This window comes from Vipera berus (assembly GCF_964194415.1).
Source record: "Vipera berus genome assembly, chromosome: 4".
NCBI lineage: Eukaryota > Metazoa > Chordata > Lepidosauria > Squamata > Viperidae > Vipera > Vipera berus.
This window is the reverse complement of record NC_138206.1, coordinates 25,245,087-25,261,222: the sequence shown is the minus strand read 5'-3', so window position 1 is coordinate 25,261,222 and position 16,136 is coordinate 25,245,087. Positions and strand designations below refer to the sequence as shown.

At 34.1% G+C, this 16,136-nt stretch overlaps 1 protein-coding gene across 1 annotated transcript in view; it reads right to left on the bottom strand.

The window, feature by feature from the left end:
- Positions 1 to 16,136, bottom strand: part of FRY (FRY microtubule binding protein) — a 140,549-nt gene that overhangs the window by 78,983 nt on the left and 45,430 nt on the right. Inside the window, exons 10-18 of the mRNA XM_081327598.1 lie at positions 15,483 to 15,581; positions 13,078 to 13,179; positions 8,574 to 8,677; positions 7,987 to 8,095; positions 7,471 to 7,557; positions 6,387 to 6,558; positions 4,796 to 4,928; positions 4,208 to 4,315; positions 289 to 544 (exon numbers count right to left, since the gene is read on the bottom strand). Of these exons, the coding sequence (XP_081183724.1) occupies positions 289 to 544; positions 4,208 to 4,315; positions 4,796 to 4,928; positions 6,387 to 6,558; positions 7,471 to 7,557; positions 7,987 to 8,095; positions 8,574 to 8,677; positions 13,078 to 13,179; positions 15,483 to 15,581 (1,170 nt within the window). The remainder of the gene's footprint in view (positions 1 to 288; positions 545 to 4,207; positions 4,316 to 4,795; positions 4,929 to 6,386; positions 6,559 to 7,470; positions 7,558 to 7,986; positions 8,096 to 8,573; positions 8,678 to 13,077; positions 13,180 to 15,482; positions 15,582 to 16,136) is intronic.

Here is a 16,136-nt window from a genome sequence, read left to right as displayed (position 1 = left end):
TTAGCTGTTAGTAGGACTTGAGCATTTCTGAACTTGGACACAAACTGGCGGCTTCAAGCACCTTTCCTGTCCTTTCTATATGGTGATGAAATTTGTAGACCTTATTCTCAGGGAGGTTGGAATTCTACACGAAATTTTTGTGAACTTGCTCCCTAGAAAGTATGTATGTAGGAGGCTACCATGCTTGTTGAAAAAAACAGGTCTACCAAATTCAGAATGGTATTCCTATTCCGTAAAGTGAAGGAACATGTTAAGAAGGGAGTGTTATCTTTACTTTTAGAATCTTACCTCTGAAGATCTGACTTTTGTCTGTTCACTGGTCTTCCCAGAAGTGTGTATTGTAAGCTTCCATTGTGTTAGCAACTGTAATAATAATTTTAAAGATGTGTCCAGGAGACTATTATGCACATCATTCACTTCACGCAACAAAAAATTTGTGAAACCAAAAAGAACGTCCTCTCTCCAATCCACAAAATCAACTAGTAGGCCTTGAAGTGAATTCTGAGCAATGTGCCGAAGTTCATCATCCATATGTATAGAAAGCCTATGTGAAAAAAAATGTGAAATGACAAATTATGGGCAACTTCTATAGCAAAAATAATCATAGTATCTATTTGTAACAGTTAGTCATATAGATCTACTAACCGTTAATGTTATAAATTTCTTCTCACTCAACAGTTTTAGGATCTCTAATAATAACAACATATAATGGAATTTGTTTCTGAGCAGATTTGAGTAAGTTTATATGTTCAACTTTTCTTGAAATAACATATCAGAAAGTAATTAATTTTGAAGTAAAATACAATGCAAATAATATCGTAAAATTAATCTTATTTTAATTCAAGTATAGTTAAGATAGATACATGACAGATAGATATTTTTATTTTCAAAACAAACCAGTATAGTAACACTCAAGACACGTATAATATTTTTAATATTCTGATTTCAAAATTACCAAGTTAGTTATATAGGTTACTAATTCATCTTCATAACAAGCAGGCTATCAAGAAAGCTACCATTCAAGCTTGGTTTTAAAAAGTATTAATATTTGCTCCACTTTTTTACAGTCTATTACAACTACCGGTAAGTTCTGGTTAGTTTTGAAATTTTAATTTTACAAAGATATCTAAACTATCTAAACTATAATTTTCTCCCCTAATCTCTAGTATGAAATGAATAGGAGGGTACAAAGTAGTATTTTTATAGTTGTTTTAACTTTTGAATATAGACAACATGATGCCTGTCATGTGTTTTCTACTCTAATTCATACAGTTCCTTGCTTTTTGGCCATTCTGGTGATCAGAGTTAAAATTCAGGATATCTGGAAAGTACTAGATAACCTGCTCTGTATTAGGAGATTACAATACTGTAGACCAGACATGTCAAACACAAGGCCCGGAGGCCAGATCCGGCCCGCGAAGTGGTTTCATGTGGCCTGCGAAGCCATCCTGGAAACAGTGAGGGAACGGCCCCCACTGCCTTGGCCCTGGCCCAGAGACCCTCCTTCTGCCAGAGACCCTCAGATCTGTGCCACTCCTGCCCAGGCCCCCATAGGCACCCTTGATGCGAACAATGTAGAGTTGGCCATGCCCACCCAGTAGGCCATACGTACTCTAGCCACGCCCACCCAGTAGGCCACGCCCACCCAGGCCATACCCACCCGGCCCCCTGAGGGCAACCGTAATGCTGATGCAGCCCTCAATGAAATTGAGTTTGACACCCCTGCTGTAGACTGAAAAGCCAGGAAATATTTCACTTCTACCTCCAAAAGTAACAAGGATGATGTCATTAATTTCTTTAAAAATGGCTTACTAAAACAATATGTGGTTTATTTATCATAGCATTCATAATTCTTTCCTTTGGTAATTTAATTTAATTGAAATGAAATTGGATACTGACTCTACCAGCTCATACCTAGTACTCTTTTTATAATATCATATACCAAAACTGTCACAGTGAGTGAATGCAGAGATACAACTGCAAGACATTTGACCTTTATGAAATAGAAACAAACCAGAGCTTCCCAATTCTAGAAAAAGGAAGCAAGATGCATGTGAAGGCAGATACTGAAAGAAGACTAATTAAAAAAAACTGAATTTGCATACTAGCTTTATTTTACTCAAATAAACTAAATGAGGTTGATACAAAATGAGTTAGGAAGAAAAACTCTGAATAGCAATGGTTGGTAGTTTGTATATAAACAATAATGGCAATATTTGTTATCTGGTTCATAGTTCAAGTTTATTCCAGCAAGAATATTTAAAAGAAAGAATAGTGTTTGTTTCTTGTCCTGTAGCTGTGTAATGTGATATCACAAAGAATTTGGAATGAACTGGAGTAACTGATTTGACATTTGACACATGCCTTAGATTTTTCTTCAGCTGTTTATATACAAAGGGAATGGTAAATTATGACACATACATACTGACATCCACTTTTGTACCTGAGTCACATGCAAGAATGCAGATGGCACTCGCATCATGACACCCATTATGTCATTCTGAGTGTTGTATATGTACAAATTCCTTTCTGAGGAATTTCAAAAGGTGCAGATACCAAACACAGGGCGTTTAATATTTAACTATGACTAGCACTACAAAATCTCTATTGAAATGCTAATTTTTGAGGTACAAAAAAGGATAGTCAAAAATCAGTATCACAATGTTCAACAGGAACACAGTTTATTCTTAAGCAAACAACTTAATTTAACAATGTTTTAAAAAACCAACACACTGAAGTTATTCAAAATGTATACAATAATAGCAATAAATAGGTATGCATTTCAGCTGACCTTCAAAACTAAGGCAAATGCAGCCCACCATCAATCCTGGGGCCTGCTACATTTTTGACATTATTTGCAATTATTACTTTCCAAGCCCAAAGAAAACAAGAAAACCAGGGAATGGTGATAGATAAGAGGGTGATCTGAACCTTAAACTGGCAGTTTATATGAGTAGATGTTTGAAATCTGTTTGATGGGTTCAATTCTATGTGTTAAATTTAGCAGTAATTTTGCTTGGCTACCACAAGCCATGTACACTGAGTAATATTAAAATCTCAGGTTTAACCAATTATTGTTATGCTTGTAGGGTCACTATGGGCCTTACTGATTGTAGGTTAATCAGTAAGGATCTATAAAAAAAATTATTGGAAGATTGTGTGTTTTGTTATTTTCACACAGAAGCCTAAGCAGATTGCTCACTGTTCTAATCTTTTAGAGCAAGGCTTTTCAACCAGTGGTACGGGTACCACCTGTGGTACATAGGCACCTGGCAGGTGGTACGCGACAATCCTAGAAAAGTGGTAGCGGGGGAGGGGAATGGCAGCACCACACAAGCCTGAGTGAGAGACGGCTGGAGCTGCAGGGCTGTCAGGGCTCAGGGGAAGCACCAGGATCAGCGCTTCTTCGGGGCTCAGCGGAAGTGCCAGGATCAGCACCAGGCTCCAGCTGGAGCTCGGCGCTGATCCTGGTGCTTCTGAGCCCAGAAGAAGCGCCGATCAGCTGAAATGTTGCAGCATTTCCAGGGTCTTGTGATTTACATTCAGATGCTTGGCAACTGATTCATATTTATGATGGTCACAGTGTCCCAGGGTCATGTGAAATGACCAAAACCTGCTGCAACCACCCAGCAGAGAGGGGGGAGAAATAAAAACCAAACACCCCCCCACTCCACCCCCACTGCCAATCCTCAACAGAAATGCTCACAACAATGAAAACCTTGGACAGGAGGAAGAGTGCCGCTGGGCAGGCAGGCAGGTGTCTTGCTCGGCTGTGGCTTGGTGGGCACGTTTTTCAGTGCCATTGTAAGTTCGAACAGTCACTAAGGGAACTGTTGTAAGTTGAGGACTACCTGTACTTCATCACTTTTTTCCTTCTTTTTTTTGGTCATCAAATTTTTGACACCTTGCTAGGTGACTAGTGGTACTTGGATGTTGCCATATCCTAAAAGTGGTACAGTGGGTGAAAAGGTTGAAAAGCCCTGCTTTAGAGCAGCTGCATCTTTTCTCAGGAAGGCAAGGTTAGCTTCAGCAGTTACAGTGAGATCCAAAATAAAGTGATTTATGGAATTGCTAGCAGGTCCTGGATGCACACAAAACATGTTTCAATGCTTCTTCCAAGATGCTACAGAATCCAATTATAGTTTCACAAATTGATCAGCAATGACATTTTTCCCTCTAAAAATTCTTGAATATGTACACACTTTACCTTGATAGCAAGTCAATCAGCTCTAATTTAGACATCCCATCAGGAAGGAGTCGTGGAATAGCAGCAACACAAGTCCTGAAAAGATCAATTTTTGGTTTTCTTTCACCTCTGAAAAGAATATGAAATTTATTAATCACTTTTTAATACTAGACAGGAGAAACAAATATATAAATAATAGCAAAATGATATACATTTATCTTATTAAGCATTCTCCCAAAAATTAAGCTAATTATTTACTGTATAAATCAATACAGCCTTACACAGCAAAAGCATTGTAGTACTTTTCTATTGCTAAGGTCTAACTTGGGAAGATCTTGTGCACAATAAGAGCTATGATGAAAAAAAGTAATTTTGTGGGATCACAAAGGAGATGCTAACTCCATATTGTTTATAAAGGATTGTAAAGAAAGACTGATTAACCACAATTATGGAATTTATTGTCTACACCAGTGTTTCTCAAACTTGGCAACTTGAAGATGTGTGGACTTCAACTCCCAGAGGTCTCCCTTTATAGATAAGGATTTGCCTTTTTAAAAGAATTAGCTATTATAAATCCAGTTCAATAATCAATTATCATTTAAGACTTACGTGATCATATCTTCAGGTTCTTTGTTTAACATTTGTATATTTGTGAGCATCATGCACCGCCCAACTTCTTTATCAAGATGTCGCAGTATGTTGTCTACAGCTTTTCTTACTTGAGAATAATACATTGACACGCCTAGAAAAACATATAATGGAAGACCCCTTAAAATGTAAATCTAAAATTTCAGAAAAAATGTGAACATGTACATTTTAGGTGTTATAATTAACAGTTGATTATTTTGGACTGCAATAAAGGAAGTTCTGCCTCACAATTTACTTTTGACTTGAATATTAATGAACCAAATAAACAAAATATAAATTAAAAAAACATTAACTCACAGGTAAGTGAAATGCAGAAAAGGAACTTACATGCAGATTATGACCTCAGTATCTGGTGACATTATATTAATAGAGATCAGAGCTAGGAAGGATCATAAAATGAGAGTCCTAGGCAATAGATTCTTTGTGTGATTCTTAGGCAGACTAAAAAGTGACAGTAAAACTTTTTTTTAAAAGTCACTGAAAATTCCAGGTACTGGGAGTACGATTTTGCTTACTTAAATCTACCTCATGAATTCCCTGATAAAATTATTTGAGATAAGAATAAATCCCAGAATATGCTGAATTGCATTGGGCCAGCTGAATCAAAGAGTTCTGGTAGAAAAATGAGAATTTCAGGTGTCACCAGAATTTTCGCGAACTATGGCATTTAGGATAGCATCAATGCCATTAACTTATAAGCTAAACACATCGTGACATAGCGGCAGATGTTTAAATTTTGAACAAACAGTTGTTAATCTCTTATAAGAATTTTTTTTTATAAAACTCAGAATAGAATCATATAGGATTTTTAGAGAAAACATTGCTTTGCTTTGTATTATATGAATCAGCATAGGACTTTTGATGGCTTTTAGGACTAGTTGTCTCAACTGATTGTTCAATCAACTCTAAATAGAGAAACATTTTTAGCAGCAGTATTGAATCAAACTGATGAGCTGATCCAGGACCATCTCTTTAATAATGCCATATCCCTAAAACTCTGGAATTTTTATCAGCATGCTCTAATGAGATAATGGATTTACAACTATCCTTTTCTTGTATTTACATTCAAGACATATACAAGCAAAGGACTGATATTACAACTAGTCTAACAAATGTCCATTGAGAAATCTTTATTTTATAACACTGCTTTATTTTTTCCAGTAGTTATAACTTAATATTAATCATGTGAATATCACATTATTAGCAGTTATTCCATGTGATTTCTATTTTGATTATATAGATTAATAATTACTAGTCCTATTCTGCCAGAGTTAAATTCTGAAAAAATTTAATACAAAAAAATAAACAGTACACCATAATAAATGGGTTATACAACATTTGCATAATTTTTAGTTGCTACTGGCAACTAGAAATTGTCCCCAGGCAACCAAACTGTGATTCAACTTCCCTCAAGCTGCATTCTCCAAAAGAAGCATTTGGATATACTCAGTTCAACAGTGAAATGAACTCTCAGGGCTAGCAATGTGGGTGAAATTTGGGTCAAGTTGTCATACACATTTGTGAACACGCGGAAGACATGTCTGATACTTGCCTATCATTTTAGCTTCCTCCTCTGTGAGAGTTTTGCTCAAGTAAATTTTCTTCACTCGTAGCGTGTTTCCTGAAGGCAGTACGGCTCCAGTAACAGGCATTGGAGGTTCCCCATCTTTTTGCTGCAAACTATCAGCAATAACCAAGAAAGCTCTCAGACCAATATTCATTCTCTGCAAATTTGATGGATGGATGATGAAAACAAAATAACAATTATGTGATTAGCACTAATGCATTCTTTACTCTCACCTGACCTGAAGAGATTACACTGAAAATAGCTGGAGATCAATGCAGTATCTTCAGAACTTTCCAAAGAACATGTTCCGTATGTGAATTTAGATTCCAGTGGGAATTAAAGAGTACCGGTAAGAATACAGTAACATGGAAAAGGTTTTGTGAAATAGTGGGGTGTCAGGTCAGTAATTTTAGGCTTCTAACTAGCTAATCAAGAAAGTAGAAGTATAATAGATATAGAATATTTGTATAATATTTAAAAATATGCTACAATTAGCAAATAGGCTAAAGTGTTGCTTTTTCCCTAGTTTTCCCCCCGCTATCTTCCTTACTTTTCTCAGCACAACTATGGAACAGTCTCTCATGCAGAGCCCCAATCCTGTTTGTTTTCTGGAAGATTACAAAAACCTGGCTGCTCCCTTAGGTATTAGGATTGAGGAGATATCAAACACACATAGGCAAGTATATAATTAAGAATAATGTGTGAAATTCCTCGGATTTTGTATTTTGTTATTTACTATATCCACTTTTAATTGCATTTTAATTTTTATTCGTGTGTGTTGTTAACCATCCAAAATTATATGTTTATGATGGGGAGCCATATAAATTTTATAAATAAATTTCTACAAATTAAATGGAATTTTTCCGTGTATGTAGAGCACTGTAAAAACATGTGCTTAGGTAATGTGAAAGAGCAATTAAGGACCTGAAGAATGATACAGATGAGAGTTGATCCCTTATGCCAGAACAAAGAGCACTAGATAACACTGACCCACTTTCTTTGCTTTTCTCTTAAAGACATATTATACTTTTTTTAAATCTGAAAAAATATATTAATAATGATACCTTACCTCTGGATTTAGACTGAATGCTTTTGCTGGCTTTCCAACATAAAGAAAATCAAAAATGATTTCTTTCATTGCAAAATCCAAACGTTCCTGTAGCAAAATATATATTGCACATGAAAATATAATAACATTTGTTGCATCTCTAGTATAAATCTGAGTGAATGATCAGAGTTCTAAATCGACATAGAACTCCAACTTATTTTTAACAAGACCTCATTTATAACAAGACTTTCTACATAAACAATGAATGGAGATTATTGTGTATCTAGGATATTGTAAAGCAGAAGAAGACATAACTGTATCCCATGTAGAACTTAAATACCTCATCCTGACAGATATGAGATGGTATAATTGAGACTTATTAAATCCATTACCAGAATTTAGTGCAGTTTTCATATTCTATGATACTTCCAACTGACTATTTAAGCATGTTATGACTAAAGAGGCAAAACTCAGACACAATGTAAAACTTATCAATAAAACATTCCATTGCTTAAAAAAAATAAAAGTTTTTCAAACCTGTGCAATAAACTGTATAATTTTCACAAAAATGTTCAGAGGCATGTCTCGTGGTACCACACCTCGGGAACCTTTTGGAAAAAGGGTTGTGATGATTGTTATAAGCCGACTGTAAAATTAAAAAAACAACATTGTGACAAGTTCATTTCTTGCAATATAGCTTTATGCTACCTTAATCAAACTTTTGAAAATTGTTTAGAAAAATCCTACAGGAAAAATAATAATAATGGACAAAAATGTTTTCTCCAGATTAAAAGACAGAATGTCATTCTGCCCAGTGCATTCTAAGATTTGTTAAAATTGAGACAAAAAGAGACTCCCTGTGTCAGGAATATACTGTAATACTGACGGCACAGCAAATGTGGTTAAATGAAAGGATAATTCCATAATGTAAATGTATATTTATCAAACTATAACCTACAAATATGCTGAGGATATATATCAAAATGTAACTCAGATATTTTATCTCTTCCTTTGCATTATATGGCACTAATTATACCCCTGGATTACTCTGAAAGTAGCTTTAGTGATTTGCTCACTATATGAGAAAAATTACATTGAAATTAAATATGAATATATAACTATACCTTTGGGTAGTTGTATTGCTTTCACATTTAATTCTAATCATATAAACCCATAACAGTCTGTAGAGAGATTCCAGTGCAACTCGAGCCATTTTTGGATCTTTGTTCTAAAAAACAACAACATGAATATACTGTAATCTTGGTTTATATTTCATATGGCTGCTAAATCTTAAGAAACCTATATTTTTATTCATATAACCTGAAAAAGGGCATTTTATTTGTAATGCCTATATGACAACTATTAAGACTGACAAATCTACAAAATATGGATTATGGCCTTCTTTGGGTTGCTGCAAGAAAAGGAAAAAAATACATAGCAGACTTTATGCCAAGTATGATAGGAGAGGCAAAGTATTTGGGCTATGTTCTCATGGCATGAACAATATGAGCTAAGCAATGATATTACAGAGAGAGAATTAGATACAGCATGCCGCATTTTTGTGGAATTGAGAAAATGAGAAGTATGTAACAGATCTGAATGAAGTAATTTTATGGAGTGCAGATGAGGAAGATACATGCAGGAAAGAAAAGATGAAGATAATGAATTAAAGCATCAAAATGTATGATACAGAATGAAGGGATTATATATATGTGCATGTGTGTGTGTGTATCATGTATATGTGTGTGTATGTGTGTGTATGTATATGTATATATAATATTATATATTATATAATATGAATGAAATCTTGAAAACTAAACTGAAGCTAATGCTGTAAATGTTTGAGTACACGGAGAAACATAATATTATGAAAAAAAAGAATATTATGAATGCTGACAAATTATAAGGGTGCACCCTATAAATGGTAAACTTGGAGAACTGCTAAAATTTGGATGATAAGTAAAATAATGATATTATCATTCCCCTACACAGAGGGAAAGATAGCAATACAACATAAAAAAATAAACAAATGTGCTACTTTCATATCAATTGGATTTGATAAAAGTAATGCATGGAGATCTGTCTCTGTAAGAGAGTGAAATAGAGGACAAACATTTAATATATTTAAAATTTATGATGTTTCCAGCTTGAAATATGTATGCTTGAATTCAACAGTTTGAGAAAGAACACTGTTTTTTCACTGTAGCAATGGGTAAGTTGAACATGTCTTAAAAGTGCAGAAGACTTCTCAGTCTTTGGAATCAGAAATATTCTTATTGGTCATGACTTTTAAGTTTTGAATGGATAGCTATGTCTTCAACTTTGTTTTGTCATCAAAGTCTAGCATCTACTGTAACTCTAAAGTGTGACAGAAGCCAAATAATCTGCTACACAAATACAACATTTTCATCTGGAGTGTCCTTTTAAAGCCAGATGAGCAAATTGACTTTAAAACAGATTTTTTAAAAAAATATATATGGCAAAATGTGAATATTTCATATCTCAAGCATATAACTGGTATATGACCTTTACATAAAAGTCAATGTTAACATTCAAAACATCACTTTAAAATGACAGGTAAAAGAAACTCTATTATTTACTGCATATTTAATCAAAATGCTTTTAACAAAGAAAATGGGACCTACCTTTTGCAAAGTAATTTATTCAATCTGTCAGCTTTTATATAAATATGTTTTACAATATTTTTATATACAGTTTTATAACATTAACTAGAAGGTGCACATTACAAAATGCACATCTCAATGGTCATGAAATATGAGACAGTGTACTGTCAATAAGCCAACAAAAAATAACTTGAGCTTGAGAATTACACAGGCTGGGTTTATTAAACTTGGTAAATCATAATGAAATGTGTTTGATTTTGTATTAGCATATGATCTATGAATCTAGCAATTGTTATTTGTAAACCAAGGTTTATAGCCTAATGTATTGTATGAACTCAGATAATTTTTATTTTATTTTAATTCCATTTATATCCCGCCCTTCTCCGAAGACTCAGGGCGGCTTACAAGCTTAGCAGTAATTGCATTTCAGTGAACCATATGATTTAGTAAAGTGCATAAGAGAATCATATATTGCAGTATATTAAGATCTGTATCCTTTTCCTGTCATATTATGATACTATTATATGCAACTATGATAGATGGATTAATCAGACTTCACTCTCAGTGTGCCCAGATAACTTACTTGAAAAAAGAGAAACCGGAAAAGGTTTGGAGAAGGGCAACAAGGAACAAAGTTGTATGATGAAAGATGAAAGAACTGAGCATGTTTAATTTTCAGAAGAGAAGTTGGAGAAGTAATATACTAGTAAAATACTGATTGAAATATAAGGTCAAAACATGCTTTTTCATGGATGCTCTAGAATGCTGTTTCATGAATGCAGGAGAGAATATGGATTCCATTTCAGAGAAGGTTTCATTGCAGTTATGTTCAACCAGTTATCCTGAACCTGGGTTCTCCTTCACTGGATGTATTTAAGCAGATGATATAAAACCATCTGTTGGGGATGCTTTCATTTGGATTCCTTCATTGAGCAGGAACTGAGGCTTAAACAGTTCTTTAACTCTGTGATTCAATACATATTCTATGACATAGAAGTTCTGCTAAGGATTTCTTAGGTTGCTTGATTGTCTCCTTTACATTTTGCTAGTTAAAAACAATACAACTATTTAGCTTTGTAACCAACCATCCTTTGTAGAAATACCACAGAAATGCTCAGATTGAATCTAAGCAAAACGAGTCAACTTTTCAGTAAATAGTTTTTTAAATATAATTCAGATAGTATTTATGCAATAGGACCAACTGACAGTTTTTAAGCAATAGTGTTTTATTCAGCTAAGCATAAAAAGATAATAAACCTTGCTGTTAAATTTTGATTCTCACCAATCATAAGTCTATTTGTCATTAAAAGCTGTATTTCAGTTAATAAAGCTGGAAAGCTTAGCCATCTAAACAGCATATAAATATTTATGACATAAAAGGAGGAAGAGTGAGTTAAAAACTCGCCAGTCACCTTATATGACCTTTTCTGTTTTCGAATATACCAGTAGTGATGTTTATAGTGATTTTAGAGCTAAAATAGTGATTCTGAAAAACAAGAGGTAGTATCGGCAGGCAAGTTGTTGTAAAACTAGAAGAAAATCTTTGTTTATAGAAGACTAATCTTGGCATATGTTTTTGTTGTTGTTAGTTGCAAAGTCATGTCAGACTCATAGCGACCCCATGGACAACGTTCCTCCAGGCCTTCCTATCCTCTACCATCTTCTGGAGTCCATTTAAGCTCACGCCTACTGCTTCAGTGACTCCATCCTGCCACCTCATTCTCTGTCATCCCCTTCTTCTATTGCCATCAATCTTTCCCAGCATTAGGCTCTTCTCCAGTGAGTCCTTCCTTCTCATTAGGTGGCCAAAGTATTTGAGTTTCAACTTCAGGATCTGGACTTGTAAAGAGCAGTCAGGGTTGATCTCCTCTAGGACTGACTGGTTTGATCGTCTTGCAGTCCAGGGGACTCGCAGGAGTCTTCTCCAGCACCATAGTTCAAAGGCTTCAATTCTTTGGCGCTCAGCCTTTCTTATGGTCCAGCTTTCACAGCCATACATTGCAACTGGGAAGACCATGGCCTTGACTATACACACTTTTGTTGGCAGGGTGATGTCTCTGCTTTTTAGTATGCTGTCTAGATTTGCCATAGCTTTCCTCCCCAGGAGCAAGCGTCTTTTAATTTCTTGGCTGCAGTTCCCATTTGTGGTGATCTTGGAACCCAGGAAAATAAATGTTTAGGACTATGCAAAACTCAGGATGGATTGGAGAGACAATCAAATGAAGTTTATTCAAATAACATATTCCTAGCTGAGAGGAAGAAGACACACGAACATTTACACTGCAACATCTTTTTTACCTTTCAAAGTACAAAGATTGTCATCCCTTTATTTTTAACAATTATGTTAAGTATTTTTCACAACTTTGTTAAGTAGATGTTAAAGTAAATAATTATATTTTCTTTTTAATAACTATATCTTTAGTCTGGACTGCCTAAAGCAGGCATGTCAAAGTGCCGGCCCATGGGCCAGATGTGTCATGCCAAAACCGCGCCTACCCCATTGCCGGCAATGGGGAAAAAGTCCCGATTGCGCAACATCATGTGACAGCGCAAGTTTGACATGCCTGGCCTAAAGGCTAATATGTTTTAAACTCTTTTTATTGTTTTGCATTTGTAAGCAGTCCAGAGTCTGCCGGAGAGGGCAGCTATAATCAATTCTTCTTCTTCATCATCGTGTTAAATGTAGGATGTGGACTTCATAATTTTAAAAAGAGTAATCATCTTCTTATATTTACAAATGTACTTATAAGTACTAGTTCTATTTTAATGTACTCTAAGGTTAAAGGTACTTAATTATGACAGAGGTTCTATATCATATGAATGCATCCTGACTGAATCAGTATGCTATGTGCCCTTTATAATTAGTAGAGATATGGGCAACCATGTATTGATTTGCAAGGAAACCTCTAAATTAAGAATCCAAGATTGCACATGTAGTATTGGCAGATTCATGACACATATACCCAGAGCTAACTACAGAGCAAACAAAAAATGATATACTAACTTTGAGATTGGACAGGCAGTTGTTGAGAAAAATATGCCATCTATTTAGAAAGAACTGTTTTTGACTGACACAAAGCAGGCAGGTTACAAGAGGATACAAAGCCTAAATAGGAGACAAAAGAAATATAAGATTATTTGAATGACAGCAAAGGAGAAATATAATTTATTAACAGATCCACAGTAAACATTAGAGCATTAGATCCACATTAAACTTCACAGCTCCATCTCCCCTCTGGCTTATATTAAATGCATCAGCCAATATAAACACAGAAAGTTTTTTTTTTAAAAAAAAGTTTAACTCTTACAATTTTTAAAGCTTAATTATTATGATTTTTTGTGATCATTCCATATGAATGCACGGATATGTTTACCATTAAATAATAAAATACTTCTATCTAGCGCTATCCAGAACACTTGAAATGCAGCCCAACATTATGCAGCAACAGAGTGCAGAATAATGTAACATTCCAAGGACAAATTGCAGTAAACTGTAAATTATTGTACCAGTTAGATTTGTTGAATATTAAGAATCTGCTGTCATGAAGCTATTAGATTAACAAATACATTCATGGTAGTGACAAAAAAGCAGTTTGAGTTCTTCTTCAAATAACTGGTATTTTGTTCACCCTATTTTATATAATAATAATCCACTAAATAAATGTTTTTTCTTAGAACTGTATTTTATTTGGCTCTATTACTGGAAAAAGCTTAGCAAAATGGCTTGTCCCTTATAAGGTCACATAAATTTCTAACTTTCCTACAACACTTCAACTATATTATTTTCAGTTAAAAATATTCTTAAAGTTTCCTTTTCAATTAAAATATTGTAATAAAAAATAAAAGATTTCACAAGGTCAAGTGCAAAGGGGAAAGCTAAATGATCCAAAAAGTTTTTTGTCCAACCTTTTGTCCTCTTCCAAATGTTCTACCTTGCACTTTGTTTAATGGTTTTTTTTCCCCTTTCCCCTTTTTGTTTTGCTTAAAAGATAGAAAAGCAAAGTATGATTTATATGTACTCTGGAGAATGTCCACTACATTCAGTAAGATTTAAACACTCTCAGTATTAAAAGAACTATTTAAATCATAATCTTTCATCATTATTATCAAAATAAAATCAAATATGTTATTACAATCATGAATCAGAAAATTGTTTAAAATATAAATTACAGAACAAAAATAAAATTAGTTGAGGTCAGTTGATGTCATGTCTTCACTACCACCCAATAACAGAGGGCAATTATCTTTGTTATGCCTTGGTTAGTGTCTCATAATAATCATTTAGTATAAAACATTTATGCTTTGCCTGGAACTCACTGGAAGATTGGTGCTCTATGGTACTTATAATTATTATCTTGTGTTCCTTTGATTCTGACATAAATTGTAAAACTAAATCTACTTCCTTCAACTTAAACTGTAATTTGAAATATTACAAAACACCTTTGATTTGAAGTCCCTTTGAAGTCCCATTCACTTTCAATTGATCTAGCCAATGGACATGATCTAGTTAGAGAACCACATCTTATTTCAAGAGTTAAACATGTGTCTAAATTTTTCCAAATGACCTCAGTTAGACTTAAAGTGATTACTTTCTTCACATTCATCATAATTATTTTCTGACACTGACCAAAACTCATACTATATTCATATTTGCAAAATGTACCATTGATACATTGTAACAACTGTTTAGCAAATTGAAGGGTTAATATTATCAATATAAATAAAATTGGAACAGTGCTAAGATTTACCATTCCCGCCCTATATTTATTGAGCCATTAATGAATGCAGAAGCTTCTCTCCATCCCTAACCAGGTCCTATACTCAGGATATTGAAAGTGTTTGTAGAAACCCAAGGCTTTGGAATAATTAACCCACAAAAGTAATATAATTGAATGAAAGATGGAAATGCTAAGATCCGGTACATCATATTTTCATCTCTGCTATATCTTTTCAAAATGAAATGTCTATGCTACTGTTAAGTTCATACAAAGTCTACATAGAGACAAGAAAGAAAATTATTGTTTTAAAAGAAGTCATATTGGCCTATTTATTAAGGATACCGATTATTTATTAACAAAACTTCATTACTTTTCACTGTTTAGTAACACACCCATTCTTCCTAGCCTTATGATAATCACCAGACATATCTCATGTAGACGTGAAATAATGGTGTGCTTTTTTTAATAGCCAGAAATCCACAATGACTAAATATGACTGAAATATTGTACATAAAAACAGTTTATGCATATATTGACAGAGAGACACATTAAAAATGACCTTTCAACAAATTATAATGAATCTAATGAGAAACAGAGATATAATTTTGGAAACATTTCAGAAAGCATTTTAAGAAAAAAATGCTGCCTAAAGACACTTTTCATAAAAGATATTAACCTCAACATTACTAACCAGTGAATGCTTCTTTCGTGAAGATAGTTCGAGTGTTGTATCATAGAGGCTTTCAACAAAGTTCCTCAGACAGGGAACATTCACTTCATTTTTAACAGCCTGGAGAGAGAGATATAAAGATGAAATTAAGTTTTACTTCAGATTTTCTAATATGTACAGCTTAGATACTCATAGAAGAGAATGCTGCCTACAAAGAGTCACCAGCTGAACAAGGGAAAACAAACTTAAATAGAATCAAGGGAAGGCACTGTGGGGCATCATAATTTTAGCAACTCTGATAGATCTATCTGTCCAAGATGGGATAGAAAGAATAAACACAGCATGCAGCTTGGGAGTTCTTGATCTGAATTTTGATCTGAACCCTGAAGTGAAATCTGTAGCCAAAAACCTCAGTAAGAGGATCAGCAGACACCTCTTACCTTCATCATATCTTAAATAATAATAATTTAACACAACTGTAGATATACTTTTAGCCCCAACCTTTATTTCTGTTTTGGATCCTTTCTTTGGCTAGCCTTGTGTTTTATTCAGAAATTTCCATTGGTGCAAAACAGAAGCAAACTGCGCTAATTTTGAAGTTTTAACACAGGTTGTTTATTTCTTTCTGGATACAGTGAATCACATAATTTACTACCTTTAAAGTTCTAAACAATT